This window comes from Emys orbicularis, chromosome 2 (assembly GCF_028017835.1).
Source record: "Emys orbicularis isolate rEmyOrb1 chromosome 2, rEmyOrb1.hap1, whole genome shotgun sequence".
NCBI classification, from domain to species: Eukaryota; Metazoa; Chordata; order Testudines; family Emydidae; genus Emys; species Emys orbicularis.
In genome coordinates, this window is record NC_088684.1 from 264402052 (window position 1) to 264418318 (window position 16267).

The following is a 16267-nucleotide window of genomic DNA, read 5'->3' on the forward strand; positions in this document are numbered from 1 at the left end:
CTTTTATGCTTTGTCCACGATTTAAATATATTTATATTTTGGTAGTTGTACATGCCATTAGCTTATCGGTTAATAGCTTGTGGCTCTCTTTATAAAGGTACATCTACACTTGCGATTGTACATAGTTATGTGTGTGTTGTTATGTTATGCGCTTCTTGTTGTCCACATCTGAAGCCATGAAGTGTCTTCCTGAAGGACAGTGTAGTGTGCAATAGCTAGCACGCATGAGGAGTGTGAGCGTATGCACGCTTCTGCTGTGGCATGGCACTGTACCCATTCTACAGTGCAGTGAGGATGGGGGCAGGGTCGTGTATCAGGTCATGGGTATCAGTAGTTCTCCAGGGCCATTCCCACAATGCTTTGATCCATTTGCTGCCTGACCCTTACTCAAAGGTATAAAGATCCCTGACTACCTCCTCCCCTACCCCAACTCCCATTTCCAGCAGTAGTAGTAACCTGTGCTGAGCCCTTCAGAACAGTTTTCTGCTAAAATCTATTGATCAATACAGGTGATCATGGTCTGAGAGTAGCTGCCTGGTCTCTGGAGCATACCCAGGTGCTGATCAATGTGTGGTCAGAGTACACCATCCTCTGCAACTTCTCCCAGGTCAGCAGGAACATTCTCCTGTACCGGGAGATTTCGAGGAGGCTGGCATTCACCGGACTCCGTCCCAGCACCAGGAATGCATGAAGCTCCCCAGGCTTTTGTAATTGAGGGTGAAGGACTCCAACAATCACTCTGGGAGGGGACCTAACATATGCCCTTGCTTCAATGAGCTGGACCAGGTGCTCTCCAAGACTGTGAGTATGGAGCCTGAAGACTCACGGACCCCTCCTTAACCCCATTGGCCTCATTATACAGTGGGACACCGATGAGGGGCAGAATCAGGAGATTGTAGGGACCCGGGAGGGAGACATGGAGGAAGAGGAGCACGTGATCCTGCACCTACATGGGGGACCCAAATGAGGAAGTCCACCCTGAGAAAGTCCAAGAGACACTGCAGAAAACACTGGTAAGTTTTACAGTGGATGGACCCCCACCTTCCCTGCCAACATCCCCTCTTGATCTGGTGCTATATGCCTCAGCACACCCTGCACCACCACACCACATCCCCGCACCACCCCGACATGGTCCCAGGGTGACACATGTGGGAGAGAGGGAGTAGAAGGGTTTAAAAGAGTCTGGGTGGAGAAAGAACAGTTTCATAACATTTATGGTTGTGCAAAAACCCAATACCACCCCTCTCCCACTCCCATGTTCAGTCTGTCCTTCCCCTTACAAACAGGAGCCATGTGGAAGTAGGGTGGGTGTGACTGGTGGCTTGTGCGCAGGCCCACCTAGATGCAGAAAGGGAAAGGGAACCATTTGGTTGTCTGAGGAAAGTCTGTCCTCTCCCCATGCAGAGCCACTCTGCAGGATCTGGAGAAGCCAGGGTGGGTAAAATATCCACTCTGACGGTTGCATATACACAATGCTGTGTCCCATAGCAGTGCAGAGGCTCTGGCTTGTGGTGTTAATCCAAAAATTCAGAGAAGAAAATACACTTCTGGGGTCACTCTGTTTCCCTGTCCCTTTCAGTGCTGGTCGCTGGACACCGAGGCTGGACTTTTTGGTGATGCATGGGGGTTGGGAGTGGGTGGATGTTTTCTATGATTTTCTGTTCCTCTTCCATGGGCACACTCTGTCTGCTAGCATAGAATGTAATTGGTTTTCTCTCAAACTGACACCCAGCCTTGTAAGAATAATTCAGCAAATTTTTAGTGTAGTAGCAATTCAAGCTGGTTCTTTAGGTTTAATGGCAGGGCAAATGTACTTGGTCCACCTTGGTAGCTCACCATACCCCTTCACTCAGCAATATGTAGAGGGGTGACCATTATCAGAAACATCTCTGTGGCATAGTTGGTTGGGTAGAAAACCATCTCTCTCTTCTATTCCAGTACCTTCAACTGCTATGTTCTCCAAGTGATGGAAGAACATAGCAGTTCTCCAGAGTTCTCCAGCCTTTAAGGAAGAAAAAGGTGACTGATAACCTTACCAGTGAAGGAACCAAACCACACCTCAGCTGTCCCCTTGATGCACTGTAAACATCACAACAATTTAATAAAAGTAATGCAAGTAGCTTACTATGTTTACCCTCAACTGCTTCCCCATGAGCTGCAAAAGTAGTCTGAAGGAAGGAGGCTGTAACAGAAACATTCCTGGGATGTTAAAAAGTATCAGTATTGTTGCTTTTGGCAGCACAATTATGTTATCTAGTGGGATTTCTTAGGTTTCTTCAAAGGAGAAAAGAAATACAGTGCTAGTCAGGTGTTTGACTTGCCAGGATATTCCAATGCTGACAGGAACCAATTTTGCTGGGATGGCAGGAGTGGCACCACAGTGACAGCAGAGGAAGATGAAGAAAGACGCTGGAAGACAGACTCAGAGAGGCATCAGGAACAGTTTGAATTCCTTTGGGCAAAGGAGGATCGGGCTTTTAGGCAGAAGGAAGCTCTCATGAACTGCTTCCTGGAGTATGCCCAGAAGGAATGGGATCATACACTCATGCAGTCCGTGGTACAACTCGTGACTTTTGGGGCCCACCTGCCTCGCCGTTGCTCCTCTCCCGGAACAGGCAGCACCTCCTCTTCCTCCAGCTGCTATCCAGTGTGCTGCCAAGGTGGTGAATCCCACCTCCTACCCCTGCCGGTGAGGAGCATCCTGGACTCTCGGCACCACATCCACCTCAGTCACCCAAGACCCTCTCAGGAGAACAATGAGCCTAGTGCAGTCCCTGTAGCCCAGTCATGCTCAGCCCTCACCTCAAACCCCACACAGACAAGTCTGTGTTTGTTCTGCCCACACAATATTCCACAGCTCGTTCTCCCTTGTCAGGGCAAGGAGGAGGGGAAGGTGGAGGAGATGTGTCCACAGACATTAATGTTTGCCCACTTCTCTGGGAATTTTTTTTTTTTTTGGTTATTGTTCAATATTTGTATGTAAATAGAAGTTACTGTTCACTTCACTTGTGTGTGCACTTTGTTTTCTGAGTGTGATCAAATGGTTCATCCTAAAGGTTTAGGATGGAGTAGCAGAATTCACAGCACATGACTGTGATTTCTTAAAAGTCTGGTGCCATGGAAATGCAAACGATTTCCTCCCTCCGACAGCCCCTTCCCTCCAGTGCCTATGAATTTGTCATTTTTTAAAAACAAGTGTTCATGACAATGAAGTAAGCCATGAAATAACTGTTGCTGTTCAAAGCACCAGAATGAAAACCAGAAGGCAAGTTAAGTGAATCATATTTATGTCTTTATTAATAATTTAAGTGATAATACAGACAACGGAAACAAAACTAAATTAACATTGAAGATATCTGACACTGAGCAATGCTTTTACAACTCATCCCACTCAACCCTTACCAAATAGTCATCGGTTCTTGAAACCATGGTAGTGCTTGTGCCCAGGGAGTAATCATGCATAGCACCTGATAAGTGCTGTAGGCAATGGTGTCAGAAAACATTGTGAGGAAGGGATGTGTGAAGTCCATCTCAAAGCCTTACAGAACTTTTAAAAAATTACTTTAATAATGCTTAAGGAGGGCCCTATGAAATGCATTTTATTGTGGATTTTCAGATTTATTATTTTCTGATTTTGTTTTTTTTCCTTTTTAAAAAAAATTAATTCCATCTTTATGGGTTTGTTTAATCAAAATTGTTTGATACATTGACAACAATTAGCCTTACTATGAATAATAAAAATGTTCAGAATTGGATTGCACATGGGAAAAAATGATTTTACAAAGAAATCCTACAATTTAAACAAAACATCCTGCAGATATACAGTATACGGTAAAAGTTACACATTTGAAATGATTTTTTTAAAGTAGTGCTCGGTAACACTGCTGAACAGTGTGTGTGTGTGTGTGGTGTGTGTGTGTGTGTGTGAGTGAGAGAGAGAGAGAGAAACTGTGTGTTGGGGGGAGTGTGTGTGTGTGTGCATTGGGGGAGTGCGCACACCTGAGTGAGTGTGTCTACACACTGTCTCTGTAAGCAGGGTACTCACCAGTCTTAACACTTGTTCAGAGAGCAGCCGGCAGCACCCACTACTGAGCCAGAGGCTGGTCCACAGACCGGGTACACCAGTGGGGGGAGGGGGACACCCCAACATTAGCCCCTCCCTGGCTCTGTTCAGGACAGCAGTTCAGGAGGCTCCTGATCCAAAGCAGCTTGATTGTCTTACATGCGGCTGCTGCAGGTAGATCAGCCTTGCAGCCTGCCCTGCCTGCCTCCTGCTGTGGTCCTAGTGCTGGGGAGAGCAAGATTCTGTGATTCTGTCAGTACTCTCGTTAATGTGGATTTCATAGGGCCCTACTTAAGTTCTCCCTATAAAGCAACCCGAAAAAGAGCAGTTAACATATAACAAAAACATTGCTCAGTGAGGCCCTTAAAGTGCGTTAAAACTCTCCTCAGCACAAAACCATGGCCAAAATGTGTTACCCTTGAGGACCCTCTGCCGATTGTCTGCTTTCAGTTAGTATATCAGTGTCAGCTGCAGGTGATTGAAACCCACCGAGGTGGCTCACAACAGAAGTATGTCACAATACTCTAGTAGGTTTTTCAGCACCACTATAATGTAACAATAGTATTCCTAGGTTAAGTCCCAAGTCACATTCTGACTCCCCTTTGTTCCAACATGTACGCGTCCCAGCCCAGGGCCCTAACAGTGGCGGAGTGGTCAGCCACGGGGTCAGCGGGGATCCACCCACAACACGCTGACCTTGTATCAGGCCAGCTCCCAACCACACTGTTGCCTGGTTTCCCTGGGCTGCTTCCTACTCTCCCCCTTGGGTGTACCTGTGTCTGTCATCTCAGGGAGCTCTGGCCAGTCTGCAGGTGGCAGCCCCAGCATCTCCTCAGCATCTCAGTCAGCCGGCAGCCCGAGGAGATCCGGCCAGTCCTCAGGTGGCAGCCCTGGCAACTCTTCAGCGCCTTGGTCGGCCAGCGGTCCTGGGAGCTCCGGCCAGTCCTCAGGAGGCCTCCTCTGCATGCTCCAGCAGCAGGCGGGATGCATCCATCTCCTCTAGTGGCTCCAGCCCAACTGAGCTGCAGGGCCTGCCTTTTGCACTTCCTGTTCCTATCCTGCCCTTATGCTTCCAGCGGGGCAGATGTGGTTCTCCTGGTTTGGCCCCCCCGGGGACGTGTTGTGATCCCTCCCTGTCACTCTCTGAGGGAGGCCATGCCTTCTCGCTAGAAAGCCATATGCTGTTTTTGGTGTATGTATATAGCTTTATATGTGGAATGAGGATGGAATGTTACCCAGTGCATTAAGTGTGTGTAATGTTTTACAATACTAAATATTATTACTAAAGAGAAATAATGTACCTGGAGTGCATCTGAGAGCAGAATTTTCCCACTGTGTTACTGAACTGATTTGTGCCTTCACTACACTTCTGATCAAAGCATAGAGGATCTCATAGCATCAGTTAAATAACAGATATTCTAAAGGATTTAAGATCCCGAGAAGAAGCCTGAGGCAGTGTGCTTACTGCTAGAACCACTGTTCATTAGTTTCTTTGCACCTCCCCTCCATATCCTTGCACTAACATACATAAAGATCAAGAATAGTTATTTCAGAATAGGCACACCTTTAATGCTGAGTTACTGTCAGTAGATAATCCTGTCAGGTTGTCTGAGATTCCTGGCAGTATAAACATAGCTTAGAGCAGTGAGTCACTAGGTCATGAGAAAGAAGCCCGAAGCTTGTACTTGCTAAGAGATGCAACTTTTCTCCTGAATCATTTTCACCAAATTTAAATTCAGACAATTTTAAACAATAAAAAAAACTGGTTTCAAGGAGATTTCCTCTATGATATTCATAAGGCATATTAATTCATGATTAACCTAATTAGTGAGTGGATTTTCCCATTGCTACACACATACACATAGTAAATGCAGCTGAAAGAGCATTTATCTGACAGTAAAACATTGAATCTTAAGAAAGGATTCATTATCTCCAGACATTACCGAAACAAGACAATGGTTATGATCTAAATTTTCAAATCTTTTCTTTAATTAAAGGTTGCATGTTATTTGAAACTGCAGAAAAAAGTGTAATTAATGTAATTCATCTCCTCCAGAGTTTGAATTTAATTGATCTGTTTAAATAACAATACCATTAGTTGATAGTGTGCATAATTTATGGAGAAGTACGTTACAGACAAACACAGGGGTATTGCACACAGCTGTGTACCTTACTGCCAACACTTCACAAGCCAAGCCGAGGCTAATCAGAGCAGAACAATCCATCCCTCTGCAACAGCTTTTCAGATGTTTGTATATATACAGTATTTCTGAAGTGATTCTTGCTCTTTTTTTATTTTAGTATTTTAACTAGGGGAACTGAATTCCTCTGATCCTTCCATTTTTGACTCCATCCTGGCCAACATTTCTTATCTGCACTGTATGAGTTATTACTAAGCACATAATGGCTGCTCCATTTTCTGCAGTGTTCTTGGGGAATGCTTAGAGAGAACAATAAATAAATAACTTGGAATTTATGGAGAGGAAGTTCTGTAATAGTGAAATGATATTAGTTAATGATCATGTATGTGTGCCTTCTAAATAATCTGATACAGTATCTACAGCCCATTTCTTTCTCAAATGGGGCTGCTTCAAAGCAGTGTGTTTTAAAAATGGAAGTGTTAATGCCGGATTTAAGCAAAGTAGATTTAGTCTCGGATCTATTGGTATTAACCACTGCTCGTTTCAAAGAACTAGCTTATATTGTTAAATACATTTCTTTAATCTTGTCTGACAGGGTTAGACCTCTCAGTAAAATCTTATAATCATGTAGGTATGTGCAAGGAAAACAGAACGTGGCTCTAGGAGTAAATGAATTGCACTCTATTTTTCACATAACAGTAAGCATTTGAGTTTTCATAGTAATCACTGAGTTCATAGATCCTACTATGGTTACAAGCCTGAATTTTGCAATGGGATGCATTAACTCAACTAATTTATTCCATTAGAAGATTCAGTAAAAGAATTGCATTAAGTCATGATAATAGCACTATTAGTGTTTTTCAATACTATTATTCAAAGCAATAATAAATCAGAAGGGACCAGTTAGAATTGAGATGATTTAGTGGTTGATTTAGTGCAGAAACTTGCTATTTAATTTGAGCATAGGAAAGTTAGTGAATTAAAATAGCAGTTTATTTTGAAGGTATGATATCTGTCTGTTTCAAACACAATTACACCATAGGTAAATTAACAATTAACATGTCATATCAGCCATATATAAAACAAGACAAAGAGTAAAAACAGTTAAGTATCCCAATACATACTTTTCTTGACTCTCTTGTTTTTTTTTCTTCTGTTGCTAAAATATTATTTAATGTTTGTCAAATAAAATTTATTTTTAAAAATAAAGCAAAATACCAGCAAGATAATTTGCAAATATGCAATTGATAAATATTTTAGTTCCCACAATAAATCTGGTGGCACAGTGAAATATATTTCACCGCCTAACTTATGGTTAGTGAACTAGTCTTTGGTTTCTGACTCAAAATAATACCTTGTTCAATTACTCTATAGTGCTTTCCATCAAAGGATCTCAAAGTGCTTTACAATCCTTAATGAACTAAGCCTCACAACATCCTGTGAGGTAGGCAAGTGCTGCTGTTATCAATGTTGCCAGCTCTTGAAATGTTATCACAAATCTCACGATATGTGGTATTTTTCTTGAAGTCCTAACTCCTGGAGTATGTGAACGCACAAGAATCTCTGCTTTCATTTTTAAAAAAAGTAAATTTCTAGCCATCATGATTGTGAAGAAAATGTGAGCCAAGTGAACCATAATGGCTCAAAACTTAGAAGGCAAATAAAAAGAACCCATATTTATTATTTTAACACCTCAGGATTTGTAAGCCAATCTTATGAGTTTTGGGGGTCTGACTCATAATTTTTGATCAGTTGGGGTTGGAAATTCTTTGTTATTAAATGACCAACAGTGTGGTTGCACTGTACAACATATATAAATAAAATTAGTCCCTGTTCTAAAGATCTGATGCCTTGATCCAGCAAAGCAATTAAGCAAATGCTTAAGACAGAATTCACTGGAAAACCCAGAGAAGGGAATAACTGTGTTTAGCGTCTATACTGTATGTTGTTATTAACTCCTTTCTTGAGGCACTGTGGAAGCAGCGAGTCTTTAGAAGTTGTTGTTATCCCCATTTAACAAATGGAGAAACCTGAGGCACAGAGAGGTTATGTGACTTGGCAGGGGTCACACTAGAAGTCAGTGGCAGAGCTGGGAACAGAAACTATATCTCCCTAGTCCTGATGCTGTGAATTAGCCATACCATCCCTGCCACCAGCAGTATGTGAACATATATACTACAAATAAAAACATATGCCACAGCACTGACGTTTTGACCACATCTGGTTAATAGTACCCTAAGATTGACCAGTGGAAAAATATCTCTGACTCTGAAGAAGCTTATTATAACTGTCTATATATATTTTCAGCAAAAGAGAATGTCTGTGGAGAGCAAACCTACTGCTTTCATTCACCAAATTAAGTCAAATTAAAATTGGTGGGTTCAGTTCAACACAAGTTGCAATCCTGCAGTTTAGTTGGAGTGGTGAGTTCAAATCCGTGAACCTAGTTTTGAAATGAAGGATTTGAAAATGTGCTGAACTATGGTGAGAGGAGATTAACAGGCAGGCATTACTCAGATCTATTTTCACAGTATAAGCTTCCTGATAAATAGTGACCTTGAGATCTTTTGTACTGCCAATTCTGAAAGTCTTTGGTAAGGGTAAAGAAGTGAATGGCTTTAGATTTACAAAAAGATAATGATCACCTGATGATTTTTAGAAGCAAATAATTAGCTTAGCCAGTGCTTGTGTAGCCTGAAGGATTTATAGTTGTTAGACCAAAGCACTAGAAGAAAGAGCCTTAGGGATTTGTGAACTTAACGTTTCTACAACAAATCACCTTCAGTTTGAATGGGGGGAAAGGGTTGGACTGGATTGGGTTGCTTATGGAAAAGGATGTTTGAGGAGCTGAAACACAGAATTCATTTTTAGCAGGTGAAGTATGTAGAATCATTTTAAACATGTCTGCCACAGGGAAATAATTGAAGTGATTATGTTAAAAGTAGCATCGGTGGCTCAAGGACATGAGTCAAAGACACGATAGAGGCTCTCTTGGCAGCAGGTGTTTTTCAAAATTCTAGGAATTTTAGACAGGACATTATTATTGACAGCTCTAGATGTTGAAGAAGCAGAAGTAACTGTGCAGCTTAACCCCAAAGGTGAAAAGTTGACAGACTGTAGTCTTGCTGCTACTAATCATTTGGGAATGGTTTGACTGGGTTCCTTATTTAACAGCGTAAATAATAGCTGTATATGCTGTGATAGTTCTGAGTGATAAGATAACTTTACAGTTAAGGGGTCAAATTCTGTGCTGATTTATATCCTGTGCAGTCCTTTTGATCTCAGTGGGATAGTCTGGGGTGTTAGTACAGAAACTGATCCATGGGGTGGTTTATTTCTATTAGGAGATATAATTAATGGATAGCGGACACAGATTCCATACTAATGAGATCCAATATGGTCTGCATTATTGAAACCTGGTTATGTGTCACGGCAGGTCCTGTGTTGATTCTTATTACCCCTCAATCCCAAGATAGTCAGTACAACACAGACCCAGATCCAGAATGGACAAAACCAGAGGAGGAGCAGCCATTTGTCCATTTGTGATGAGGGTGGGATATCTTGGCAATATGGTAATAAGCAAACTACAGTGCTTCAAAAACAACATTGGCGCAGTCCAGTCTCCTCTGGAATGGAGGACAGCAGCCACCAGAACAAAAGCATGCAGCACAAGAGTGAGCTGGGAGATGGGGAGACTCAAGGGACAAACAAACCTCATCTGATCTGTCAAAGACTCTCTAGCTGTGCTCTTCAGAGTCAGCTCCACACACTGAAACATTTTGATCAGAATTCCACAAGAAAATCAGCTTTCTTCAGAGGGCCCATTTTACATTTAACTTTGGCTTGAAATTTCAGACACAGAGATGAAAGATGAATACAAAACATGTCTACAGCATGTGAAAATACTGTCATCTAGGTGACACTGATTTAATTTAAGAAAATAATAATCAGTTTGCTCATTCCAAATCTACATGTGGATGGATTGACAAGATCTAGTTTAAATTAATACATTTCAATGAAAGCAAATAAAGTATTTTTAATAATTCCATATTATTAAAGTTGCATGATACTGGGCTCAGTCCTTCTCCCATTAAAATCAGTGGGAAAATTTGCCACTGATTTAAATGAGATAAGTATTGAGCCCCTTTTTGCAATCTCCTACCACTAGCCTCCTCTTGATTCCTGCATGTGAACTCGCCACCTTCCTTTAAACTTTCCTCACCCTAACCCACATACATAGAAATTATGGCACATAAATTATTCCCTACACTCTTAATAGAACTTTTGTCAAAGATTCTCAAAATTGCCTTAATAATGATCCTCTGGCTCCAGTGGAGTATTCCAAAATCCAATCCAATAGCCTTCTGTGTGTTGTATAAACATTAATATTTATTTACAGATACAGTACAATAGCTACACTTAATGTAGGATGAAAACAGGGAGTAGGAAACCCTCAGGAGATATGGGGGAGGACTTGTACAGAAATAGCATATAGATTAGGACCATGTTTAGATCCTAGATTTATGTGCTTGCAAAGGTAGTTGTTACCATGCATTAAGAAAAAAAGAAATCCCACCCCTCCTTAATAACATTTCTCTCTTTCCTCTGAGTCACACTTTGCTGACAAGTTTGGGCTGGTCTGGTCTCTTATAATAGAAGTCCTCTTTAAATCCGGGGTAAGGAATCATGGAAACAATGTCTATTTAAAAGCCAATATGATTTGTTAGGAAACACATAATTGAATTCCCTGATCATTCAATTCTTTAGTCTGTTTGATCAGTAATTCATTAAGGTATCACCAGTATATCCTCAAATATGAACATTGCCATTTATTACCCCCCAGACAGGTCATTATAAATTTTGGGCCAAATCCTTCCTTGGCTGGAGTGGCTATACTGCTCTAAGGATCTGAGTGTACAGGTCTTCTCTTTCAGTGGATCTAAACTTGGGTCAGTGAGGGGCTTGGGTCTCTGATGCTCCCTTATCACCTCCAAGTGAGAGAGACGAAGCAGCAGCTCACCAAATCCTGAAACGTCAGGCCCACAGGAAGTCTGTTGGAATGCCCAAGATGTGTGGTCACTTGATTGGTTTGCACCCACTACTTGAGCCAGGAAATGACTGGGGTGGGCTGTCTGAGCAACCATATGGATTTTCTGTTGCTGCTGCATCAGTCCCCACTCTTGCCTGTTTCCTGCAATCTGCATCCAACTCCTGTTCCCACTTCCTGCTCTGCTCCCATCCTGTTCCTGGTTCATGCCTTGCTCCTGCCCTTGCCCTCAATTCCTGCCCCGCTCCTGCCTCATGCCTGATCCTTGCCTTTTCTCTGGTTTGCGCCCCTATGCTCTGCTCCTGACCATTAGCTACCAGTCCCAGCTCTGAGTCTGGACCATTTTCTGGCTACCGGCCCACAGCTCAATTCCTAACTTCCACTCTGAACCTTGGCTTGGCTCCTGATGCCAGCTCCAGCTCTGACTCACTAGGTCTGACTGCCTATGATCTGGTCCCTAACAGCTGGATTGGGGGAACAGATGGGAGGAAGGCCTGTTCCCCTACTCCTAGTGGGCCCATGCAACAGCTAGGTAGAATATCAAGGCAATGTTGAGCAAATTAGCCCACTGGAGCTCCACAGCCCCAAGAGTCTCTCTTCCCTTTCATTCCCTTAACCCAACACCCACTCCGCAAAGGCAAGCATTTGATCCTAAATAGCAATGCAGGGGTAGTGGTAACCAATTTACAGACAAAATTAAAATGCTGACCCATTACTCATTTATAGTCTCTAGACACTGCATCTATTCCATGTACCAGCTGGTTTTTCCTTCTGTTCTCTGTTTGTTTGAAGCATGCAGTCATCTCCAGTGCACGCTTTACTTCAGGTTACAGCGACTACTTTTATTTGTTAACTGCTGACATCTTGGCCCAAAGAGTCAGTCTAAAGGACAGACATAGAGAAGACAAAGTGGGATATCCAGATGAGGGGCATAATTTAAGTTTTTGAGTTTTTTATTGTTATTGTGGATGATAGATGTAAATTGTTGCTGGGTCACTGGTGTCCTAGTTCTCCATGTTTTTCCAACAGTTCTGCTGACATCATGGTAAGAAACACTATAAGAATGTTCTAGAAATTCTGGCGTCTCCTATATTTCTTTTGGCGTTTGCAATGCTCTTGCACAAGTAGAATTGTGAGAAGATCATTTTGAAAAGTTTTTTCAGTAGTAGATTGAGCTGTTGTCCAGGAGTGCTAATATAGTGCACTGGAAGAGCAGTGGGGTGTCTCCATATTTTCAAGGTTATGCTCTTCTCTAGAGCAACATTTTTGTGCCATCTGTTCTATGTCATGTGTTGGGATTTTGTGGTTCCCAATGAGTCATGCTCATTGGTGCTGAGCAGAATCAAGGGACTTCGATGCGATGCAATTCAATTCAATTCAACAAGGCTTTATTCAATGTGCACAAAGGGAGAGCCCCGGTACAAAAATCAGGCAGAGTCCCTCCAGCAAGGAGCCCCTCCCATTGCTATTTTATAGCACATGGCACTTACATAACAAGTTACATAACACACACCTCTAACCAATCAGATTTAACCTTTCCATATATGGATTTATTTATCACATGCTCATAGTCCTCCATTCCACATGCTGAGCTCATCCCCCTCCCTCTGGCCTTCTCTAGAATGGTCCTAGGGTGGTGAGCCACAGCATGCTTCCCTATGCAGAAGCATCCTGCAAACCACATTTTATCCAAAATGAACACACGCATACCCTTCACATGCAAAAAGTGATGGCAAGCTCAGCTGTACTGAAAATAGCAGAGCCTGAGCCTGAATCTCCTCAATCTACATTTCTTGGACTTCTCTGATAGATGCGACCTTTTAAAAACTTTACTTTAAAAAAAGTCCAGTAAGTAGAAAATGTGTGTCTGGTCTTCAGCTGATGTAAATTGACATAGTTCCATTGACTTCATTGGAATTATACTGATTTAAACATGCTGAGTAGCTAGCCCGAGATACTGTGTTTCTCCAGTGAAAATAGCCAGCAAACTTTGCCTCCCATAGGGAAGTCTGGTCAGCAATACACTCTGCCCCCTTCTTAACCTTTTTCTCATCTTTTAATGTGTGTAAATATAGCTTTTGTATCACAAAAATCAACAGATTGTTTAACGGAGCTGTTTGACAGGATGACTCAGAAAAGCCATACAATCATAGAAATTAGAAATTAAAAAGAATCACTCAGGTAGGTCATTTTATACATTCAGCTGCCACTGCAGGACTGTTCATGCTGTTGCCTCTTTGGACCCATGCAGTTAATCAATATTTGGGGGCTTGCCAGGTTGTTTCCTTTAGGATGAGAAATTGATTATACAAGTCAGGTATTTTGTTTACAGGAAATGTACATGAAGTCCTGTTTCCCTGAACACAGCAGGAATCAAACAGCTGGGAATTTTCTTGCTCACAGTTTCCAGACCTACCTCTCCAGCCAGTCCTGTGCCCCAGTGAGCTCTGTCCCTCTAGTCCCTCTCAGAGCTACTTTCATCCCTGCTTCTCTCGCTGTGTGCTGCCTTTCTGCCAGCTCTCAGCCTCTCAGGCTATGTGTACTCATCGAGCTAGTGTGAGTATAAATAGCAGGTAGCTGTAGTAGCACAGGTAACTGCAGCAGAGACACAGCTTAGCCGAGTATGTATGTGCCTGAAACCGGGGGTTTCTTGGGCTGCTACCCATGCTACCCACTGCTATTTATACTCATGCTAGCTCCATGAGAGCTAGCACAAGTATGTGTGCACAAGCAGGGGAATCAAATCCCTTGCTCATACTGTAGACATACTCTCACACAACACAGAACCAGTGAGTCCCCTTATCCCTGTGTTTGCAGCCAGTCCAGGTGAAACCCCTCAGAACACATGGCTTATCTCTGCTCAGGCTTCACCATATGCCAATTGCTTTGAGCAGTAGCTTCAACTGTCTTCAGCTATTTTACTCCATAAAAGGGCTAATTGCTCTTTCCATTTAGCCTAAAGAAAGGATGGTTAGCACACCAATCAGCTTTAATGAGGTCTGTGATTGTCTATAGATCAAAGACCAACTTGATAGTAGCCATTAATACCTTCCAGAATAACAGTATACAGCATGTCTCCAGGGCTCTGTCCAATCTAGTTTTAAGTGATCACACAATACAGCTTCCACCAATTCCATTGGGAAAGTATTTCACGGACAACAGTCATTGAGCTGGTGTTGGAAGAAATTTGACATGTCCTGACTCATCACAACCAAAACAGGTTAACATTGGCTTTCAATATTATCTAAAAATTTGACTTTGAAGAGCCAAAAGAGATAGAAAAGAAAATTTGCTAGTATAATTCTCAAATCGTTTATAAGTAATGCTTCCATAATTCTCAAAGCTTCATATCCTTCATGCTATAAATTTTTTCTTGAATTGTGGTCTAATTTATAGCCTTCACATTCCCCCAGTTATGCAAGAAAAGGGTGGTTATTTTTCCTCCCCGAGGAACTCCATGTTGTTCAGTGGCATTCACCCTGCAGGGCAGGAAATCCCTTGGTCAGGCTAAATTTTTAAGAGTCCAGGAATTGTAGCAAGCTCCTTCTTCTAAAAATGAGAATGCAAGATTAATTTTTGGTTGATAAAGGTACAGGGAATTTGTGACTCACCCCGGTGAAAATTGTTATCTGTCCTGATCCTGTCTCTCTTTCTGTCTGAAGTGTTTTAGAATCTGCATCAAACATAAAATATTTAGTATCTCAAGAGGGAGAACTGAATATTACATCTATAAAACAAGGAAAGATTAAGGAGTATGCCTCCATATGGTGTAGCTGTTGGGAAGAAAACAGCTGAATAATGTTGAACTTATTGAGATCTCCAAGTTCACCTAACGTGCAGTGTTAAGCTTGTATTTATAGTCAAACTGTGATTTAAGCTCTAGCACTTCTGCCTTAATAGACCCTATTCTATTCTTTGTTAGGAAGTGCCAGTTACATTTACTCTCTCTTCTGTAAAAGTAAATGTAGATGTTAATCTTGAAGTCAAATTGTATTGCTGAACATCAAGGGTTACTCATATGAAGAGACTCAAGACAGAAGACTTTGTAAATTTTTGCTCTTCATTTGTAGAAAAAATTTCAACTCTGATTAGGGGATTTGGACACAAAGTTTGCTTTAAAAATTACTGGTCAAATACACTAATTCTTGTTGACTGGCAGTCTCTAATAAGCAATCAGTTCAATTTAAATATAATACATGTGAAAGTAATGATGCTTCAAATGTTATTCTTTGGTTTTACAGAGTTTTGAAGGTATTCCTGTCCCAAACTGCTCAACGTATTCCATACATGACAGGTGGCCGAGTGATGAGGATGCTGGCTGTAATTCTCCTGATAGTCTTTTGGTTCCTGATCGGCTGGACTTCTGCAGTCTGCCAAAACTTGGAGAGAAATATTTCACTCATTGGCCAGGGGCAAACATCAGACCACCTGATCTTCAATATGTGCCTCCTAGACCGCTGGGATTACATGATGGCTATTGGTATGTTGACTTTTTGGCTTGTCTCTTAATTTTTAAATAAAGCTTGTTTCCTTTACAAAAAACAAAACAAAACCTCTCAAAGCCTTTGTCAGACCTTGGAACTTCACCTGAAAAGCATATAGGAAAATGAAATAACTAGGGGTCAATTAATTCCAGTTAACTCACGCGATCAACTCAAAAAAATTAATCGCAATTAATCGCAGTTTTAATCACACTGTTAAACAATAGAATACCAATTGAAATTTATTAAATATTTTTGGATGTTTTAATACATTTTCAAATATATTGATTTCAATTACAACACAGAATACAAAGTGTACAGTGCTCACTTTGTATTATTATTTTTGATTACAAATATTTGTACTGTAAAAATGATTAACAAAAGAAACAGTATTTTTCAATTCACCTCATACAAGTACTGTAGTGCAATCTTTTTATCATGAAAGTGCAACTTACAAATGTAGATTTTCTTTTGTTACATAACTGCACTCAAAAACAAAACAATGCAAAACTTAAGTACCGCCAAGTCCACTCAG

The 16267-nt window shown here is 41.6% G+C and overlaps 1 protein-coding gene across 1 annotated transcript in view; it reads left to right on the forward strand.

The window, feature by feature from the left end:
• The window catches only part of GPR158 (G protein-coupled receptor 158), a 340854-nt gene that overhangs the window by 290152 nt on the left and 34435 nt on the right, over positions 1-16267 (forward strand). Inside the window, exon 7 of the mRNA XM_065399964.1 lies at positions 15493-15731. Within this exon, the coding sequence (XP_065256036.1) occupies positions 15493-15731 (239 nt within the window). The remainder of the gene's footprint in view (positions 1-15492; positions 15732-16267) is intronic.